Here is an 18,531-nt window from a genome sequence, read left to right on the forward strand (position 1 = left end):
TGGTCATCTGATTCCACCGCCGCCGGCACGGTGGCGAACGTCGCAACGGTAGAAGGAAGAAGGTACATACGAGCATGCTACCCCGACTGCCGGATGTTGGGCCGGGAAATTGGATCATATCGCGGAAAGCTAACAATAGCAACTAGAAGCGACACTAGAAACATAATGCGAAGAATCACCAAAAATAGCAGACACGGTTGTTATCAGAGCTTTTTTCGGGTAGCCTCATCCATCACACAGATATATTCTGGTGTGTTCTATTCTGAATGTGATCAATTTGGCTGATGAGATTTGTGACTCCTAGAATTGTTTGAGTATCAGCACTGCAGAAGATTTTTTCAAGTCGAACATGGAGATTTTTATTGCGGAGTAGGTATTCAATTGTTTTATGACTCATTGAACATTCATGTCGGATTTTACACAGTTATCGAAAGACAAACTATATACGTTATTCTTTTGCTTCCGCGTACTTCATTTTCTACATTCTGCTCGTATACGGCTTGGGTACAATTTTAATTTGAAAAACTCAGATTAATCCACCTAGCGGTGATGATGCCTTTCTCGCTAATCATAAAATATATCGCGAAAAGTTAGAGAAGTCAAAACAACAATTAATGGGGATAGATCCCATTATTTCCATTATATTTGATTACATGCATTTATTTCACAAATATGGCCCTGAAGAATTTATCGACAGTAATTATTATATAAACTTCCAAAAGATTTGACAGACATCTTGGACAAATTTATAATAAGCAACTTACGATGGAAAAAGTTAGTTGTTTTCTAGAAAAATGTGTCAAAATTCAGGCGTAGTTGTCAGCAAATTAATGGTATAGATGAAATCAGAGCCAGACCAAATTGGGGCGTGATGAAAATCGAGACATCACTGTAACTTTTACATTAGAGTGATCCAAATTTTGACTTTTTGACTTTGACCCCGATGCTTAAACGATTGCATTTGCCATTTTAATAATCCTCCTAAACTTTTTGCAAAATTTAAATTTTGTCGTTTGGAAGCAAAGTTATGAATAAAACAAAAGTGCTCATTATTGATATTGATGTTATTCTTTTACGTGTTAAATTAAGTTTCCCGCGATTCATTATTCCCTTAATAACTTTTATTGCAAGCATCAAATCGTTTCGCAACAAAGACCTGTTTCCTGGTAAAATTTTCTATGTTGCCGATGTACTCATATGCTTTTAGAGCTTGATGGGAAGTGTTGGGGAACGGTTTTGCATAAAAGTTACTGTTTTCATAGTAATTTTCACAATTAAACAAGAGTGAACATGTCGAATACTGCGATCAAGAAATTATTAGAATCATGACTTCAAACAGCAGGTTCCCGGGCGGCTTCTAAGCGATTTTCACAATTCTTTCACGGTTGTCTTATCCACCTAATCTAGTTTCCTGCAGTTTGCTAGCTAGGGTAAAACGACCTATTATGGAGGGGTTAAGCACCGTGTCAAAACAAAATTGATTACAAAAAATCTTCAAAAATTACCTGTTGGTCGATTTCCACATTGCAGTAGTTGAATAGGATGCTCGTTAACTATAGTTTCGTAAATACAGTAATATCCCGATTTTGTCACCCCCCTGGTGAATTTTGGGGTGATAAAACAGGGTATGTGACAAAATTGGAAAAAAATATTTTCATTTTTTTTTATTCATTCCACAAATATGAATCATTTTATGCCTTGGAAAGGCCAAATGCGTGAACGGTACCCGTTATTTCTTGTCGAAATTGCTTACAGAATATTTCCCAGGTACTCAGAAGTCGTTCGTAATAAACTACAGGCGGTGAAAGTTATTTCATGAAAATCAATATTGTTTTTGGTATTATTTACGAAAATAAAAAGAATGACAATTTTTTTTGGGGTGACAAAATCGGGTCGAAAACGTGACAAAATCGGGACGTGATAAAATCGGGTCGAAAACGTGATAAAATCGGGGGTAGACAAAATCGGGGAGTGACAAAATCGGGTCAGTACTGTATTACGTCAATTGTGCTGAAATTATGTTGTTTTGTTTTTATCACAATAAAAACAAACTACCGCAATAATAGGACGCAGTTGCCTATCGTTGCGATATTTTTTGAAGGTCAGTCCTATTGTTGCGGTATTGCATGTAATTCTTATGGAGAGCGATACCGCAACAATAGGACCTTAGCACTACCGCAATAATAGGCTCAAAAGATTCAAATTTTTAACGAAAAATGTTGATTTTTCATAGTTTTGAACGGAATTTTGTCAAACAAAAGCTGTTCTAGTCGTTAATCCGAAGAGTTTTAGCGTGCCCAAAATTGTTTGCAATTGTATTATATCCAGAATGGACTACTTTAACACTACCGCATCATTAGGTCATAGTACAACGATAGGACGTTTTACCCTAGACATCCTATTTTTTTTTCGTTCAATAGAATCAATTGTTTAGTTAGCGTTTTCTCGGCGATGAAAAAACCAAATATATTTGTCGTCATAGATCCCTACACATAATGATGAGCGTTGAAGTCGTTTTGGGTTGCGCTTCTATCAATCTATATACATAAAAATGAATTTTTGTCTGTCTGAACCTTATAGACTCGGAAACTACTGAACCGATCGGCGTGAAAATTCGTATGCAGAGGTTTTTGTGGCCGGGGAAGGTTCTTAAGATGATTCGAGACCCCTCTTCGCTTTGGAAAGGGGGGCTCTCATACAAATGGAAATCTAATTTCTTCATATCTCGAGTATTAATCAAGCAAATGGAACCAAATCTGGCCTGTGGAGGTTTTAGAAGGGAAGATATGTTTTTTGCGGTGGTTCGAAACTTCTCGCAGCTTATTCCAATAAATTTGGCTAAGAAAGCTTTTCCTGTAGCTCTTAAGTTGGCTGATTTAGAGCAATTTTACCTAATTGAATTAGGGTGTACCTCAAAAAACTGTGTTTTTGATCTACTTTTTTGTTTCAGATTTCTCAAAAAAGTCGTCTTCGGGTGACTTTTAGAGCTAAAAAAATGCAACTTTTGGTGGGTCAACATTATTTATTTATTTATTCAGACTAAGGCCGAAGTGGCCTGTGCGGTATATAAGAGTCTTCTCTATTCGGCTCGGTCCATGGCTACACGTCGCCAACCACGCAGTCTAAGGAGGGTTCGCAAGTCATCTTCCACCTGATCGATCCACCTTGCCCGCTGCGCACCTCGCCTTCTTGTGCCCGTCGGATCGTTGTCGAGAACCATTTTCACCGGGTTACTATCCGACATTCTGGCTACGTGCCCGGCCCATCGCAGTCGTCCGATTTTCGCTGTGTGAACGATGGATGGTTCTCCCAGCAGCTGATGCAACTCGTGGTTCATTCGCCTCCTCCACGTACCGTCCGCCATCTGCACCCCACCATAGATGATACGCAACACTTTCCTTTCAAAAACTCCCAGTGCGCGTTGGTCCTCCACGAGCATCGTCCAGGTCTCGTGTCCGTAGAGAACTACCGGTCTAATGAGCGTTTTGTAGATAGTCAGTTTGGTACTGCGGCGAACTCTTTTCGATCGGAGCGTCTTGCGGAGTCCAAAGTACGTACGATTTCCAGCCACTATGCGTCTCCGAATTTCTCTGCTGGTATCATTTTCGGCAGTCACCAGTGAGCCCAAGTACACGAATTCTTCTACTATCTCGATTTCGTCACCACCGATGCAAACTCGCGGTGGATGGCTCACATTGTCTTCTCTTGAACCTCTTCCTATCATGTACTTTGTCTTCGACGTGTTAATGACTAGTCCGATCCGCTTGGCTTCCCTCTTCAGTCTGATGTAGGCTTCCTCCATCTTCTCAAAGTTACGTGCCATAATATCTATGTCGTCGGCGAAGCCAAATAGCTGGACGGACTTATTGAAAATTGTACCACTCGTGTTAATCCCTATTTATTTATTATCAGACTAAGGCCGGAGTGGCCTGTGCTGCACATAAAAGTCTTCTCTATTCAGCTCGGTCCATGACTGCTCGTCGCCAACCACACAGTCTGCGTGGGTCCGCAAATCGTCTTCCACCTGATCGATCCGCGTTGTTCGCTGCGCACCTTGCCTTCTTGTTCCTGTTGGATCGTTGTCGAGAACCATTTTCACCGGATTATTGTTCAACATTCTGGCTACGTGCCCGGCCCACCGCCAGTCTTCCGATTTTCGCGGTGTGAACGATGTATTATTCTCTCAGCAGCTGATGCAACTCGTGGTTCATTCGCCTCCTCCACGTACCGTCCGCCATCTGCACCCCACCATAGATGGTACGCAACACTTTCCTTTCAAAAACTCCCAGTGCGCGTTGGTCCTCCACGAGCATCGTCCAGGTCTCGTGCCCGTAGAGAACTACCGGTCTTATAAGCGTTTTGTAGATAGTCAGTTTGGTACGGCGGCGAACTCTATTCGATCGGAGCGTCTTGCGGAGTCCAAAGTACGTACGATTTCCAGCCACTATGCGCCTCCGAATTTCTCTGCTGGTATCGTTATCGGCGGTCACCAGTGAGCCCAAGTACACGAATTCTTCAACACCGATTTCGTCACCACCGATAGAAACTCGTGGTGGGTGGCTTACATTGACGTCTCTTGAGCCTCTTCCTATCATGTACTTCGTCTTCGACGTATTGATGACTAGTCCAATCCATTTAGCTTCGGAAGCGTTTCCGTATGAAAACAAACCCTATGCTTCGCTTTTCAGTCTGATGTAGGCTTCCTCCATCCTCTCAAAGTTACGTGCCATGATATCAATGTCGTCGGCGAAACCAAATAACTGGACGGACTTCGTGAAAATCGTACCACTCGTGTCAATCCCTGCCCTTCGTATTACTCCCTCCAAAGCGATGTTGAATAGCAGACACGAAAGACCATCACCTTGCCGTAACCCTCTACGCGTTTCGAAGGGACTCGAGAATGCCCCTGAAACTCGAACTACGCACATCACTTGATCCATCGTCGCCCAGATCAACCGTATCAGTTTATCCGGAAATCCGTTTTCGTGCATTAGCTGCCATAGCTGGTCCCGATCGATTGTATCATATGCGGCTTTGAAGTCGATAAATAGATGATGTGTGGGCACGTTGTATTCGCGGCATTTCTGCAGTACTTGGCGAATGGCGAACACCTGGTCCGTGGTGGATCGTTCGCCCATAAAATCCGCCTGGTACTGCCCTACGAAATCCCGTGCAATTGGTGCTAGTCGACGGCATAAAATTTGGGAGATTACCTTGTAGGCAGCGGTCAGCAATGTGATTGCGCGGTAGTTGCTACAATCCAGCTTATCGCCATTTTTGTAGATGGCACACGACACCTTTCATCCGCTCCTGCTGCAGGACCTCATCCTACCAAACCTTGGTAGTTATCCAGTGCAGCGCTCTAGCCAGTGTCCACCACCGTGTTTAAACAGCTCTCCTGGTAGTTGGTCAACCCCAGGGGCTTTGTTGTTCTTCAGTTGGCCAATCTCCTCCTGGATTTCTTGGAGATCCGGAGCCGGTAGAATTATGTCTTGCGCACCATACCGCCATCTTCGTCTGCCACATCGCCATTCAGGTGTTCTTCGTAGTGCTGCCGCCTCCTTTAGATCACCTCACGCTCGTTCGTAAGAAGGTTCCCGTTTATGTCCTTATACATATCAGGCTGTGGCACGTGGCCCTTACGTGAACGGTTCAACTTCTCATAGAACTTTCGTGTGTTATTAGCAACATGCTCAATATATTTTTCCGATCAAAAGTCGATCGTTTTTCTGTCAAAATTACATTTTTTTCAAAAGTTGGTGTCTCCGGTTAGGGCAGACCAAAAAAATCAGAAGGGTTATATTCATGATACGACCGCCCGACGTAACCTATGTAAAACAGATCATAAGATAATTACTTTGGTTAGAGCCTAGAGTGATTGAAATTTTGACCTTTGCGCTCCTTTATGCTTGAACGATAACATTTGCTGTTTTGGTGAACCGGATCATTAATTATTTAGGGGGAGATCCCCCAGCACCGGACACCTCCCAATACCGGACACTTCTCAAAACGACACCACTTGCAGAGGTCCCTCCTTCATCTTATTAAGTACAAAAGGAAGCTATTGAAAAGGCTTCTAACGGCATAAAATATCAGATCTTCATGTGATAAACTTTTTATAAAATTTGAAGTAGAATAAACATTCTTTACACCTATTTTGTTACACAAACTTCAATTTAATTGTTTCTTATTGCTGAGAAAGCCACAGCAATTAGCAGAAACAAAAATTGAAGAGGACATTGAATAAGGTGGAAATTTAGATTAGGATGTAAAAAATTTAGCTTAAGAGTCAAATAAGCTCCACTAACAATTTTCAATATTTACAACTTAAAGCACGTGGATAATATTGCTATTCCTAATGATGTCTTTACTCATGTAACAGGAACTTAGTCACATTTGAACATGATACAATAGTGTCCGGTACTAGGAGACATTTTTCTGAATCGTAAAATTTTTTACCAAAATTCATTGTCGAAAAACATGTTCAAATAATCAAATATAGTTTGTATGAATCATCAATGGTCAATGGTCATATGTTGTATTTCTTTCTATGATTAATGCATCTCATAGTTAATTGTCTATTAAATGGCGATTAAATGCTTTTGAAGTGTTATTTTAAAGGGATGCTGCCTAAATAGTAGGATACGCGCTAACTTTCACCTACTCAGTGACTGAGTAAAATTACATTGCTCGCTCTTTCTTTCCCACAGAAATTTCACTCAATTTACGTCAAAAAGTTAGAGTGTGCCTTGTTTAAAGTTGATAATCAATTTTGATATTCACCTCTTGCTTACATGAACATGTCCAGCATCTGTAGCACATCTTTCATAAAAACTACTTGTTAACGATCATTCAGTAATTTGCGTTTGATCATTTAGTAGTTTGTCAATAACATATTCCAGAAGCTGAATTTTAAAATATGTTGTATAGTGGACTTCTAGTGTGAAGGTTTTTCTACAACTTTGCCTAATGATTCGTTATTAGAATTTAACTAATAGGGGAAGAGGCCCCAAAACGCCCCCCCGATGCAAAACGCCTTTTGTGGTTTCCCTCATATTTACCGTCATTAATATGTCCGTAACAAAACTAGATCTAAAATTATGTAGGACAGGCGAAGAAAGTTTCAAAATAGTGCATGGGAAGGTCGGAAAACCGAAAATTTCCATATTTTGAAGAAATATCTAACATTTTGGCGAAGCAAAACGCCCTAGTGGCAATAACCTACAAAGTACTTGCGTCTCCACGGACTATCCATACTAGAATGCTGATTCGCCGACGAGTGTTACTTTGTTCCCTAGGAGCCGCCAGCTGAAAGGCGTTTTGCCTCATGAGTTTTCCGGCAACAAAATATCACCACTTTTTTGAAATGTGAATATTATCAATATGATTGAGATTTTTGACAATTTTTGAATGGCATCAACTAGCTATCTTGTTTAACTGATGCATAATGTAAAAATACTCATAAATAGCGTTACAAATAAGACAATAGAGCAGTGTTTGCTTAGCTAGGGCATATTGCCCCCCCCCCTTCCCCTAACGGAGTTAGAGCGCTAGTTGCAGTAACTTAAACTAAATGATTAGAATTTTGTTATCATTTAGTCAAAGTTACTGAAACTATAGCTATAACTCCGTTACTAGTGGCATTCAAACAACGAATTATTAAGAAGAGTTGTAGAAAAACCATCGCACTAGAAATCCACCATACAACATGATTTGAAATTCAGCTTCTGGAATGTTTTATTGACAAACTACTAAATGATCGAACGCAAATTACTGAATGATCGTAACATCCTTGCTTTTTTGCTCCGACCGCGGTCATTGCTCTGGTTCTATTGTTGTACTTTTTGTGCGAATCACTGCGCAAGAACCAACCGCAGACGGCGGTCGTAACGAAACTGTGAAATTTTACTGGGTTGGTAAAGATTTGGATTTTTTAATGTTTTTACGTTGATAATCAATAGTTCCAATGGGCTTAAAAATTGCTGGAGAGTTTCCGATTCGATTGATAATAAAATCTCGAAAATCCATTGAAAGATAAAGGAGCTATTATCGTTTGAAATCTCTCCTAATTTCGTGACGGTCTCGAATTTGGAGTTTACGTAGTTTACGTCAAAATATGTACGGCATTTGAAAGAGTAATTCTCATTCTTTATTATGTAAAAAAATTGGAGATACGTTATTTTTTATCTCAAGTTTTACCAATTTTATTGAAGTCATTTTTTCTCAAGTAAATTGATATAACTCGACAACGGAAGAAGATACAGACAATGTTATTATAGCAAAACACGCGTTTTGAAAAGCCCCAAATGTAGATAAAAAATACTGTTTTTTAGGTACACCCTAATCCAATTAGGTAAAATTGCTCTAAATCAGCCAACTTAAGAGCTACAGAAAAAGATTTTTTGGCAAAATTTATTGGAATAAGCTGCGCTACAACTTTGTTGAACACAACATGTCAGCATTCCGAGAAATATAAAAAATATTTCCAATTTTTTTATATGATGGGCCACCCTATTTTTTTGTAATACCACAATGATGGCCTTACTATTTCGAACAATTTTGTAGAACAAGTTTTTTTCAAAATAAAAAGTTTTGGCGTAAAATGCATCTTTCCGCGTAAATCTGTATCCTGGACCATAGTAGCGTAACATTCACGATAGGGTTACAAACTACCATCTCACAATGGTAGGTAGTAAAGAGGCTGCACTCATAACAAAGAGACGAAGTGTCAAAATTGGAACAGCGCATTTGCTGTCAAATCAGTTGTTCCAATCGAGCACAAGGTTGTTAAAGGTAGGAGTATTGCGTCTCTTTGTTTTTCCAGGCTCGTTAGTAGGTAGGAACGGGCGTTGAATGCATACGCTGTGTAACAGCATCTGGCTTTCGAACGATCTCCGCAAGCATTTGGACAACATTGGCAGCTTACGCTGCAGATCATTTATTTGTTCTTCGACTGAACAGTGCTGGTAGTGACATCCAATGATCAGGTTGTTTCGGTGGTGGTGGCATCATCAGCACTCGTTCGGTCTCTTATCATACACAATATTATAAATTCAGTAGAAAACCGAATTATAGCCGCTATCGAAATTGGATTTTTCTCGCAATCCATACGTTAAACCTAATTTCGGAAGTAGTGCGCTGTATAGCACATCACCAAATGAAAACAGCGCACCACTTCCGAAGTTAGGTTTAACGTAAGGATGTGAAAAAATCAACTGATAACGGCTATAGTCAGTTTACCAATTGATAATAATTCCATGCAGGTGTTGCAGATCAAGATTATATTTGTTGATAGGGCGCACAAATCCGTTTCTGTTACACCAGCACAATCACCGTGGAACCATTTGGCGCACTTTCCTTCGCACACTGTATGAAAATCGGTAGCGGTGATAGTGAGAGAGCATTTTTAGCAATTCATTGCTATTGCTTAATTGCAATGATTCCAAGTACAAACTTAGTTATGTAGTTGAAATTTAAAAAAAGTTTTGGGACAAAAGCACAGTATTGATGAGAATGGCACCGGTTCTACAGTTTTAAATGTTCTTCAATTCCTTTAAATTGACGTTCACGGACAGCGACAAACAAAGCGTGTTGCAACGACTCACTCACAACGTAATATCTTAGATTATTGTAATAACTTAGATTTTCAACTTATCTGAACATGCAATCACACATACATGCAACTGCCGTTAAAGTGATGATTCCTTTCCTACTTTGTGACCAAATAATTTCGGAATTTTACCAATCACACAACAAACGCCAGTAACCAGTCGATTTTAGAGGTCGAGAGCTACAAATGCAACACATGAGCATCGCAAATACAAACTTTTATATTTATGATTTGTTTATCGGCTTTATCGGTCATTTCTACTCAAAGTATGAGGGAGTAGATAATCGAAAGATAATTGAAAATCATTAGATTGAAAGCCATTCGCTAGGGCGCGAACAAGTATGAAGCGATAGAGGTGAAAGGGAGAAAGGAAGACCATCTATTAGACAGCACACAATCAGAAGCGTGAATATTCTTGCCTAACGCCCTGGTTGTGAGACGGCTTGGTTAGTGGTATGAAACCACCGTGCCAAGACAGGCTGTCTTGGCACGGTGGTTTCCATACAAAATCAGTTAAAAAACTAATCACGGTCGTAAAATCTGTTTCTTTTATATTTATTTTGTCATCCAGTGTTATAGGTAGGTTGTTTTTGGGAAAATATCTATCAAGCTTTCCATTGCTTTGCAATCCGCTTCCATGGTCTTTTTAATGTAAAGACATGAAACAGTTTTGCTAAAATATTAGGGGAGGAGGTTCGGTTGTGGGCACCCTTTTGTGTTTGGTCCATAACTTTGGCCCTGGTTGATCTTATGTCGACATTTGCATAGCAATCGAAAGCTAAACTTATAACCTTACTACTAGCAAAGAAATTAATATGATTTCATCGATTTAGAAAAAAATATTGACAATTTAGAAAATTTGACATTTTTGGACATTTTCATTTCGTGGTTCGGTTGTGGGCACCCTTGAAAACTTAGCTAAAAATAAAGAAGTATGAATAAAAACCACCCAGATTTAAAGACAAGGAATAGTTTATTCATTCTAAAAGCCAGGAGACGCTAAAAAAAACTCAAATCAATTCACCTAGCAATGATGATGCCTCCCTCGGTGCATTAAGGAGGATGTTGAAAAAAATCACATAAGAAAAATCTAAAATAGCACTTTAGGTAAATGGGTTTTAATTTTTCATTGATTTACGTTTTGTTGGTATGCATCACAGTCAAAAAAATCCTGATTAATCACCCTAGCGGCAATAGTGCCTTTCTCGTTCATTTCAAAAAATAATATTTTGGCCATAAATTTTGATCCCATAGTCCGATCTATGACCAATTTTCAATAGGAAACAATGGGAAAGCATTCCCCGTCGAATGCAACTTGTTGCAAGCAAATCGGTCAACGCTTTGTTCCAAAAAGTGTGTGTATAATGACTAGACATGCCCAAAGAACAAAAATATTAAATAAACTCATTATTTCGAACAATTATGTCAAACTAATTATAAAAACTGCCTGGCTCAAGACTCCGTAACTCTGTTTTGAAAATTAATGACGTTATTGCTTGTTAGTATTAGTGAGGCAACTGATACGAAAAAGTGAGGAAAATTTGAGGTGGGTGGAAATGGGGTGGTAAAAGCTTGTCCGCTGCTACATAATGTTGCCAGATGCAACAAAATGTTTATTTTTGAGCATTTATGAAATATTTATTATATGGAAACTTATTTTAAATTTCTTCGTACACCACTGGGCTTTCAACATACAGTGTTGGGGAAAGTACAGTAAAACACTTTGATTCTCCGAATATTTACATTTTATACGGTAAAATTTCGTGCACTGAGCAGTCGAGCACACTGAGACAGTTTCCCAAATAAATGTAAGACGAAATTAAGTCTTTTTTTATTCTTCATCCGCAGACTGTTTGTTTCCTGCTGCGTGACTCTGAAAGGCACCGTCATAGGCAAAAAGGAGCAGAGAAAAATACAAAACAAAAGAATCACACTCAGCAGGCATTGTTGATAAATTGCACCACTGTGCGTGAGTCTCGTGCCATCCATCCACACTTTCTTGTGCGCAGTGCAAATAGAACAGAATCGAGTTGAATTAGGCTGTGGCACACAGCCTTGAAAGAGTGCTAGCCACATATACTGATTTAATAGCTCTAATCTGTAAAATGAGTAAGGAATAATGAAATCTCGCGTTATTTTTGAAAACGTCGTAAGTCCAAATGAGAGACTCTCTTTCATTACGCTCTCTTTTGCTAATATCTAGGCTATTTTAAAATTTGTTGCAATATTTTCACCTCAGCACACTAGACAAAGCTATTTTCTTCAGATCGGTGCTGGAAAATCCAATGTAAATGTTAGTATGGCTTTGTAATAATCGAAAGAGAAAGTAAACAAAGAGAGCCTCTCTTTTGGACTTACGACGTTTTCAAAAATCACGCGAGAAATGTATATTTGCCACCAAAACCGGATATACGTTGAGAATTTATTCCACGAAAACAGTGATTGTGGGGGGGGAAAATAGTAAAGGTATGTGCTTTCGTTTGCTTGGTCGTAACTGCGGCGGCGTCTGCCGTAGTTTGTTTTTTTTTGACTGCATGGTAGGATGAATGGTACGGTAAAATTAAATATCAACCATTCTCCACCCTGCCAACAGAAGCTTGCATAATCTTTTTTTTTCTGGTTGATTTGAAAACAAACAAACCGCAATAATTATTTGATCAAATAAATCTGGCAACGATGAAATGATGATTCTTTTCTTGTATATGCATAAAGTTGTTTGCGTGTCGACTAGCATATTCGATGTATTGTTTTGATATTTCTAAGTTGCTTTGCCGAGATTTTGAGCGCACTATTTCACCTAATGCGGTAGTGAATTTGGGTGTTCCGAATTTTGCAACATTCACAATACGGCCCTCAAATTTGTCTCTCACTTCAAATTTTTTAAAGCAGTTTTCGTTGGTTTTTCGACATGAAGTGAAGAAATTGGTGTTCAACATCAAAGATAAAAGTGAAAGTTAGGTAGTGAATTATGTTTAGTTGTGATAAAATCAAGAAAACGGCGAGAAAAGAACAAGTGAAAAACTGAGTGCATGTGTATGTGTGTGTCTCGATCGTTCGGAATTGGTGTGTGTATAATTAGTATACGAAAATTTGTCTAGGAAAAAAGCAGTTTTAAGCGCTTTTCAGTCAATTAATTGATAATTAATTTGCTAGGTGAGTGAAAAATTCATATGAAAATACCATGAATATACGTTGACAGAGGTAAGTTTGTGAATAGCAGTGAAATATTGAATTTTGGCTAAAATTGCATCAGTATTAGTGCGAATGAGAACAAAATCATCTTCATCATCAAATTGATTACGGTTTATAGAGCCTTAAAACGTTATTAAAAATAAGTTAAGGGACAAGTAAAACGATATTGAACGATTTATCAATAAAATGAGGGTGCCCATAACCGAACTAATAAAGGTGCCCACGCCCCACAGCCGAATTTCGCAGCCTTTTTGGAACGAGAAGAAAAAAAAATTCGCGCTAAAATTTTGATAGCAATCGACATTGGGCCTCAAAATAGATTAAATTTACTGTGTAAATACGCATTATAACTCACTTGAATTAAATCCTTTAATTTATGACACTTTGAAAAAGGCCAAAAAAAACTTTCGTGTTGTTTTTCTTGTACGAAAAATTTATTTGTTTCTAGTTCAAAGTAGAGATGCCCATCCGGTTTTATATTGAGCACAAAACATCATGCTATTATAGCAAACAAATGACGGTTGGCAGAATGACAGCATCTCTTATCTGTCAAAAGAAACATAGGGGTGCCACATATTCGACGTTGTTCTCAACGTTGTTCTCTTGTACTACAGCAGTCCTCAAAAGGGGCTTCATCGAACCCACTCTCTTCCGGAGATATCTCCCGTATGCAGTGGGAACATAAAATTACTTCAGTCGCTCTAGGTCATACGGAGGCGGCCATCGCTTCGGTACCGAACATTGTTGATAACGAATAGTTTTAAGCGGAGTTTAATCATCACCGGATAGTGATCAGAGTCGATGTTGGCACCACAACAGGTGTTCTGAGACATTGCCGCCTCGCAGCTTTGTGTTCAAATTTGTTAAAAAGTGAGCTCGTTACCTATGACCAAAACTGACTTTGTTCTGCTTAATTTTGTGTGGTAATTAGTATGAAATTATGAAAAATGCATTCTTGCAAATAGGGTTACTGCTCCTGGACTTCATCTCATAGCTCCGATATTGGTCCTACGAAAAACAAAGAAATGAAAAGGTATTTGATTTGTTTATTATTTTTGTGATTTTTTTCAGCAGTGAGCATGCATGTTAGCAAAAAGAAGTGACGAAATTGGTGCCGTATTTCTGTGTTTCGCAATGAGATGAATATATGTACAGTGAGATTGAAAACGGAACAGTTCCCCTAACTAAAGATATTGGGATCGAGATCGGATGCGCTTTGGGCGTTTATGACTTAAATTAACATTGCGTATAATGCAAACGTTTTTCTCCAAAATAAATTCTCTTGTCTCATAAAGGAAAGGTATATCGTCGGAAAATGCTTTAAAAAGAATTCGCTTTCCGCATTAAATTGTACAACCAAGAAACAGCCAAGAACTTGTATTGAGTACAAAACGCACCATCTGTGTTCAACTTCCTGATGAATAATGGAAATAGAATACTCGCGAAACACGATTTTACTAGCGTTCAACTCATATCGCATCATTACGCCACTAGTGCACATCTCGAGTTCTAAGTTTTGAGTTTCGGATTTGAACTGCACATAAAATATGGTTGAAAATGGTTTAGGAGGCACTCTTTAAGTGTTTTTACGACTGCAGCATTACTCTTTGTGCAATTTTCATGCCAATGTAATCTACATATGTACGTTTCCTTTCGGAAGCTGCAATTATCGATGGAGAGAGCACTCCAAGAAATTTTACCATTGTCACTAAAATGTTTTGTTCAATTGCTTCGTAGATATTGTATAACTATTAATTAAAATTTTAATTAAATATTGCTTAGCATGCAAATGTTTATATCTCTTCCTATTTATTGTTTACCACTAACAGTAGAACTAAACATTGAGTATTATTTTATTTTTTAATGCACTAATGCTTTCACTTGCGTTTAATCGGCAGTTGTAACGAAAACTTCACAATGAGTTCGATAATATAAGTTTCTTCAAAAACTTTCTACCACTGGTTTCTTTCTCTATCTTCTTCTAATTTCAGTCCTTAAACGTATAAAACTTAAACAAACTTAATTAAAACAATAACACTAAAACCCAAAGTCGGTCTGCCAGCCCGTTGGCTTCGCGCCAAAATTGTTTCCGTTCGCGGGACAATGGCCCCCTTCAAGCTCAAGTTTCGCATGGGAAGCGGTTCATCCCGTAGCGCCTCCCAGGAGCAGGATGTCGTAGTAGACAGTCAGGCCAATCAAATTGTGTCGAACTATTTAAACAGTAACAATTTGGGGGCCACTTACGGCAGTAGCACTACCATTGATTCCGAACAAAATAACGATAGTTTAGTTTCGATGAACAACGACCAGCGGGCCCTCATCCGGGACCGAGACTCACCCGATGATAGACTAGGTAAATTCCTTAACGGGGACTTGATATTCAGATGTATAACGACTTTGTCTCGAAGATTTTATGGCAATTCTGATTTGCTGCACATGTTATAATGTTCATGTTTCGTCCATAGGTTATATAAATCCATCTTTAACTCATACTGAAGCCAACACGATACCTTTGAGCCCACCGCCATCTTACGAACATGTATTAGAAGAAGTATGCAGATATTCACAGTCATGATCTGATATTAATCAATTCGAATTTATTTTTGCACCCAGAATCGCCTTGCTGCTTTAGATAAAGAGAACAACAAAACATCTCCACTTAACCTGTCGTCGTCCGGTTACGAAATGTTACGAAACAGTCAACAATCGCTGGACGCTGCTGGACATGAACAACAGCAGTATTGCGACCATCAGCAGCCAACACCTAGTGCCGCGAGGAAGCAGGAATCCATCGATTCGTCGATGTATTCGTGCAGCTCGGCCACGTCCCCATCGCAGGAGAATCTACTCGGATGCACCGGGTCGTGCGATCCGCTGTACAGCTTGTCCGCACAAGAACCAATGGACGAATTGGGTAAGTTTGTTTGAAAAGATGTCCAACTGCCCTATATGTGGTCCAATCAGATATTCCGCAAGCACACTAAAAGGATGAAATTTCATGCACTTGAGTCTATGAAGATTTTGTATATCTTGTATTAATATTGGCGAGTCGCATTGAGTCGTCGTCGCTATGTGAATACATAGTAGGTATCCTGTGTTCAATCGACTGTCCACGAAACATTGGTATCCCGATGGAATAGTGCAATTATGAATAATGGTGATAACTTCCAATTAGGACCTTACCCTGGATTACTACTCGCTAACTGCCGCTAACCGCAAGTCGAGCACATCTGTATATGGAAGCTCATATACAGGGGTTAGACAAAAAGGTTGAGATAATTGAGAATTGAGAAAATTTTGTCAAAGTTCAAGATAGCATAACTTTGCGTAGAATGATCCGATTTTGATAAAATAGAGACCATCGGACGCGGAAACTCTTCTAGTATACTATCCTTACCTGAGATTGGCACTTGGCCACCGGAGATGTTTCGGATTTTCCGAGGGTACGTTCAAGATGCATTTTTTCTACTGCTTGTCATTTTATGTGACGTTTACTGCCATCATGTTTTATACTTGGTCCAAAAACTAGAACTAATATGCCGACAAATGGTGGCTGTAGATCGAGAATCCATCGAAACTACGCAGATATATGGCCATTTCCGTAAAAACGGTCCCGGGAACATGATGAAATGATAACAGATCGGAATAATGCAAATATGAGTATCTAAATTCATGAGTTTGCGAGACGATGATTACAGAAATATTTCCAAAATGATAGTGTCCACTGACACCCTTATAGCAGGTTCCAAGGGCCTTCCAGAAGGAGCCGGTTTTTGCACCATCTGGAACCATGCATATATGGGTGTCAAAATTCATGTTTTCCCAAAACAACGAATATAGAATCTTTATTAAAGATACATTTTAAGGACTGTAAGACTCTCTGGCTAATTTGTAACAGGTTCCGGATGTTCTGCGAAAGTGATATTTATTCAGGTTGTATGGCCAACCCCTCACCGTTTTCACGAAAATGGCCGTATCTCTGCGTATACATACCTAATGGATTTTAGACCTGCAGCCAGCAGTGGTCAGCATATTAGTTCTAGTTTCTGGAGAAAGCATAAAACATGATGGCAGTAAACGTCACATAAAATGACAAGCAAAAGAAAAATTGCGTTTTTAATATACCCTCAGAAAACCCGGAACATCTCCGATGGCCAAGGACCAATCTCAGGTTTTGCATGGGGATAGTATACTAGAAGAGTTTCCGCGTCTGATGGTCCCAATTTTATCAAAATCGGATCATTCTACACAAAGTTATGCTGACTTGAACTTTGACAAAATTTTGCCTATCTCAACCTTTTTGTCTAACCCCTGTACAGATGTGCTCGACTTGCGGTTAGCGGCAGTATAGTATCACCATCAATTCATTTATTATCAATTCGGTGGAAAACCGAATTATAGCCACTAATGAAGTTGGATTTTTCTCACAATCCATACGTTAACCTTCGGGAACTCGCGCCGTTGTAAAAAGTACAACAGGTTCGAAAAAAGCACGCTTTTCGTTCACAACGCAGGCGGGACTGCGTGAGCGGTCCAGGATGAAGCGAGTCCCGGAAGGTTAAACCCAACTTCGGAAGTAGTGCGCTGTTTTCACTTCACGGTTAGATGACTTTACCCATTAATGGGTACTATGTTATTGTTGATATTATTCCCACCGTGAAAAATTCACCCATTTTCTTGAAAAAGTGCCACTACCCATTTTAATGAGTAGTGGCGCTTTTTAAAGAAAATGGGTGATTACAGCTTTACAGCGCACCACTTCCGAAATTAGGTTTAACGTATGGATTGTGAGAAAAACCCAACTTAGTTAACGGCTATAATTCGATTTTCTACTGAATTGATAATAGTTATTCTGGATACTTTGAGCTCTAGTATGTTCCATTAGAGTGATTCAAAGTTTGACTTTTTTGCTCCCCTATGCTTAAACGATGGCATTTGCCATTTTAATAATCGTCCTAAATTTTTAGCTTATTTGGATGTAATTTGACTGAGCACACGCAGTTTAAACCTTGTATGAAAATTACTATGAAAACAGTAACTTTTGTGAAAAACCGTTCCCCATAATTGCCCATTCAGCTCTAAAAATGTATGAATACGTTAGCAACATAGAAAATTTAACAAGGGAAAATATTGTCGTTGTTGCTAAACGATTTGATGCTGGCAACAAAAGTTATTAGGGAAATACTGAATTGTGGGAAATTCATTTTAACACGTAAAAGAATAACATCAATATCAATAATGAGCACTTCTGTTTTCTTTATAGTTTTGCTCACAAAAGTCAGAATGCTTCGAAACAACAACTGACTTTCATCTTAGGATCTATTCTATGATGGCCAGAGGCGCGGCCACGTTCCGAGACGTGGGTAGGACAAAAAATGGATTATCAAAACGTCCCAGATCAAAACTATAGAATAAGAATACTTTTAAGGAATTTCAAGGACTTTCCGGAGATCCTCTCGAATTTCAAAAGATTTTTTCGGCTTGCTACCAGACATCCGTATGTGCTACAATCATCATAAACTGCTTCATATTCGCGTATATCTGCGATTATTCTTTCATATCTTTGTTTCGTTTCTCAACCTATAAAGACGAGCTCGGCAGTCTAGTAACTACCGCTTCTGCCTTATAGACAGGAGGTCTGGCAAAGACTAAAAGACTCCATCACATAATGTGGCAAAGACTTCAATTTTTTTTCAAGTGAACCCTCGATCTATACTTTTGTTCATCTA

The 18,531-nt window shown here is 39.1% G+C and overlaps 1 protein-coding gene across 2 annotated transcripts in view; it reads left to right on the plus strand.

The window, feature by feature from the left end:
• The window catches only part of LOC134211490 (uncharacterized), a 709,859-nt gene that overhangs the window by 674,020 nt on the left and 17,308 nt on the right, over positions 1-18,531 (plus strand). Inside the window, exons 2-4 of one of the 2 annotated variants that reach the window (XM_062688382.1) lie at positions 14,794-15,155; positions 15,268-15,353; positions 15,416-15,716. In XM_062688382.1, the coding sequence (XP_062544366.1) occupies positions 14,906-15,155; positions 15,268-15,353; positions 15,416-15,716 (637 nt within the window). In that variant the 5' untranslated portion in view covers positions 14,794-14,905. Of the gene's footprint in view, positions 1-14,793; positions 15,156-15,267; positions 15,354-15,415; positions 15,717-18,531 lie in introns of those variants that run through there. The other variant, XR_009979029.1, reaches the window with a different exon arrangement.

The sequence above is a fragment of the Armigeres subalbatus genome, chromosome 2, assembly GCF_024139115.2.
Source record: "Armigeres subalbatus isolate Guangzhou_Male chromosome 2, GZ_Asu_2, whole genome shotgun sequence".
In the NCBI taxonomy this organism is placed as follows: Eukaryota; Metazoa; Arthropoda; class Insecta; order Diptera; family Culicidae; genus Armigeres; species Armigeres subalbatus.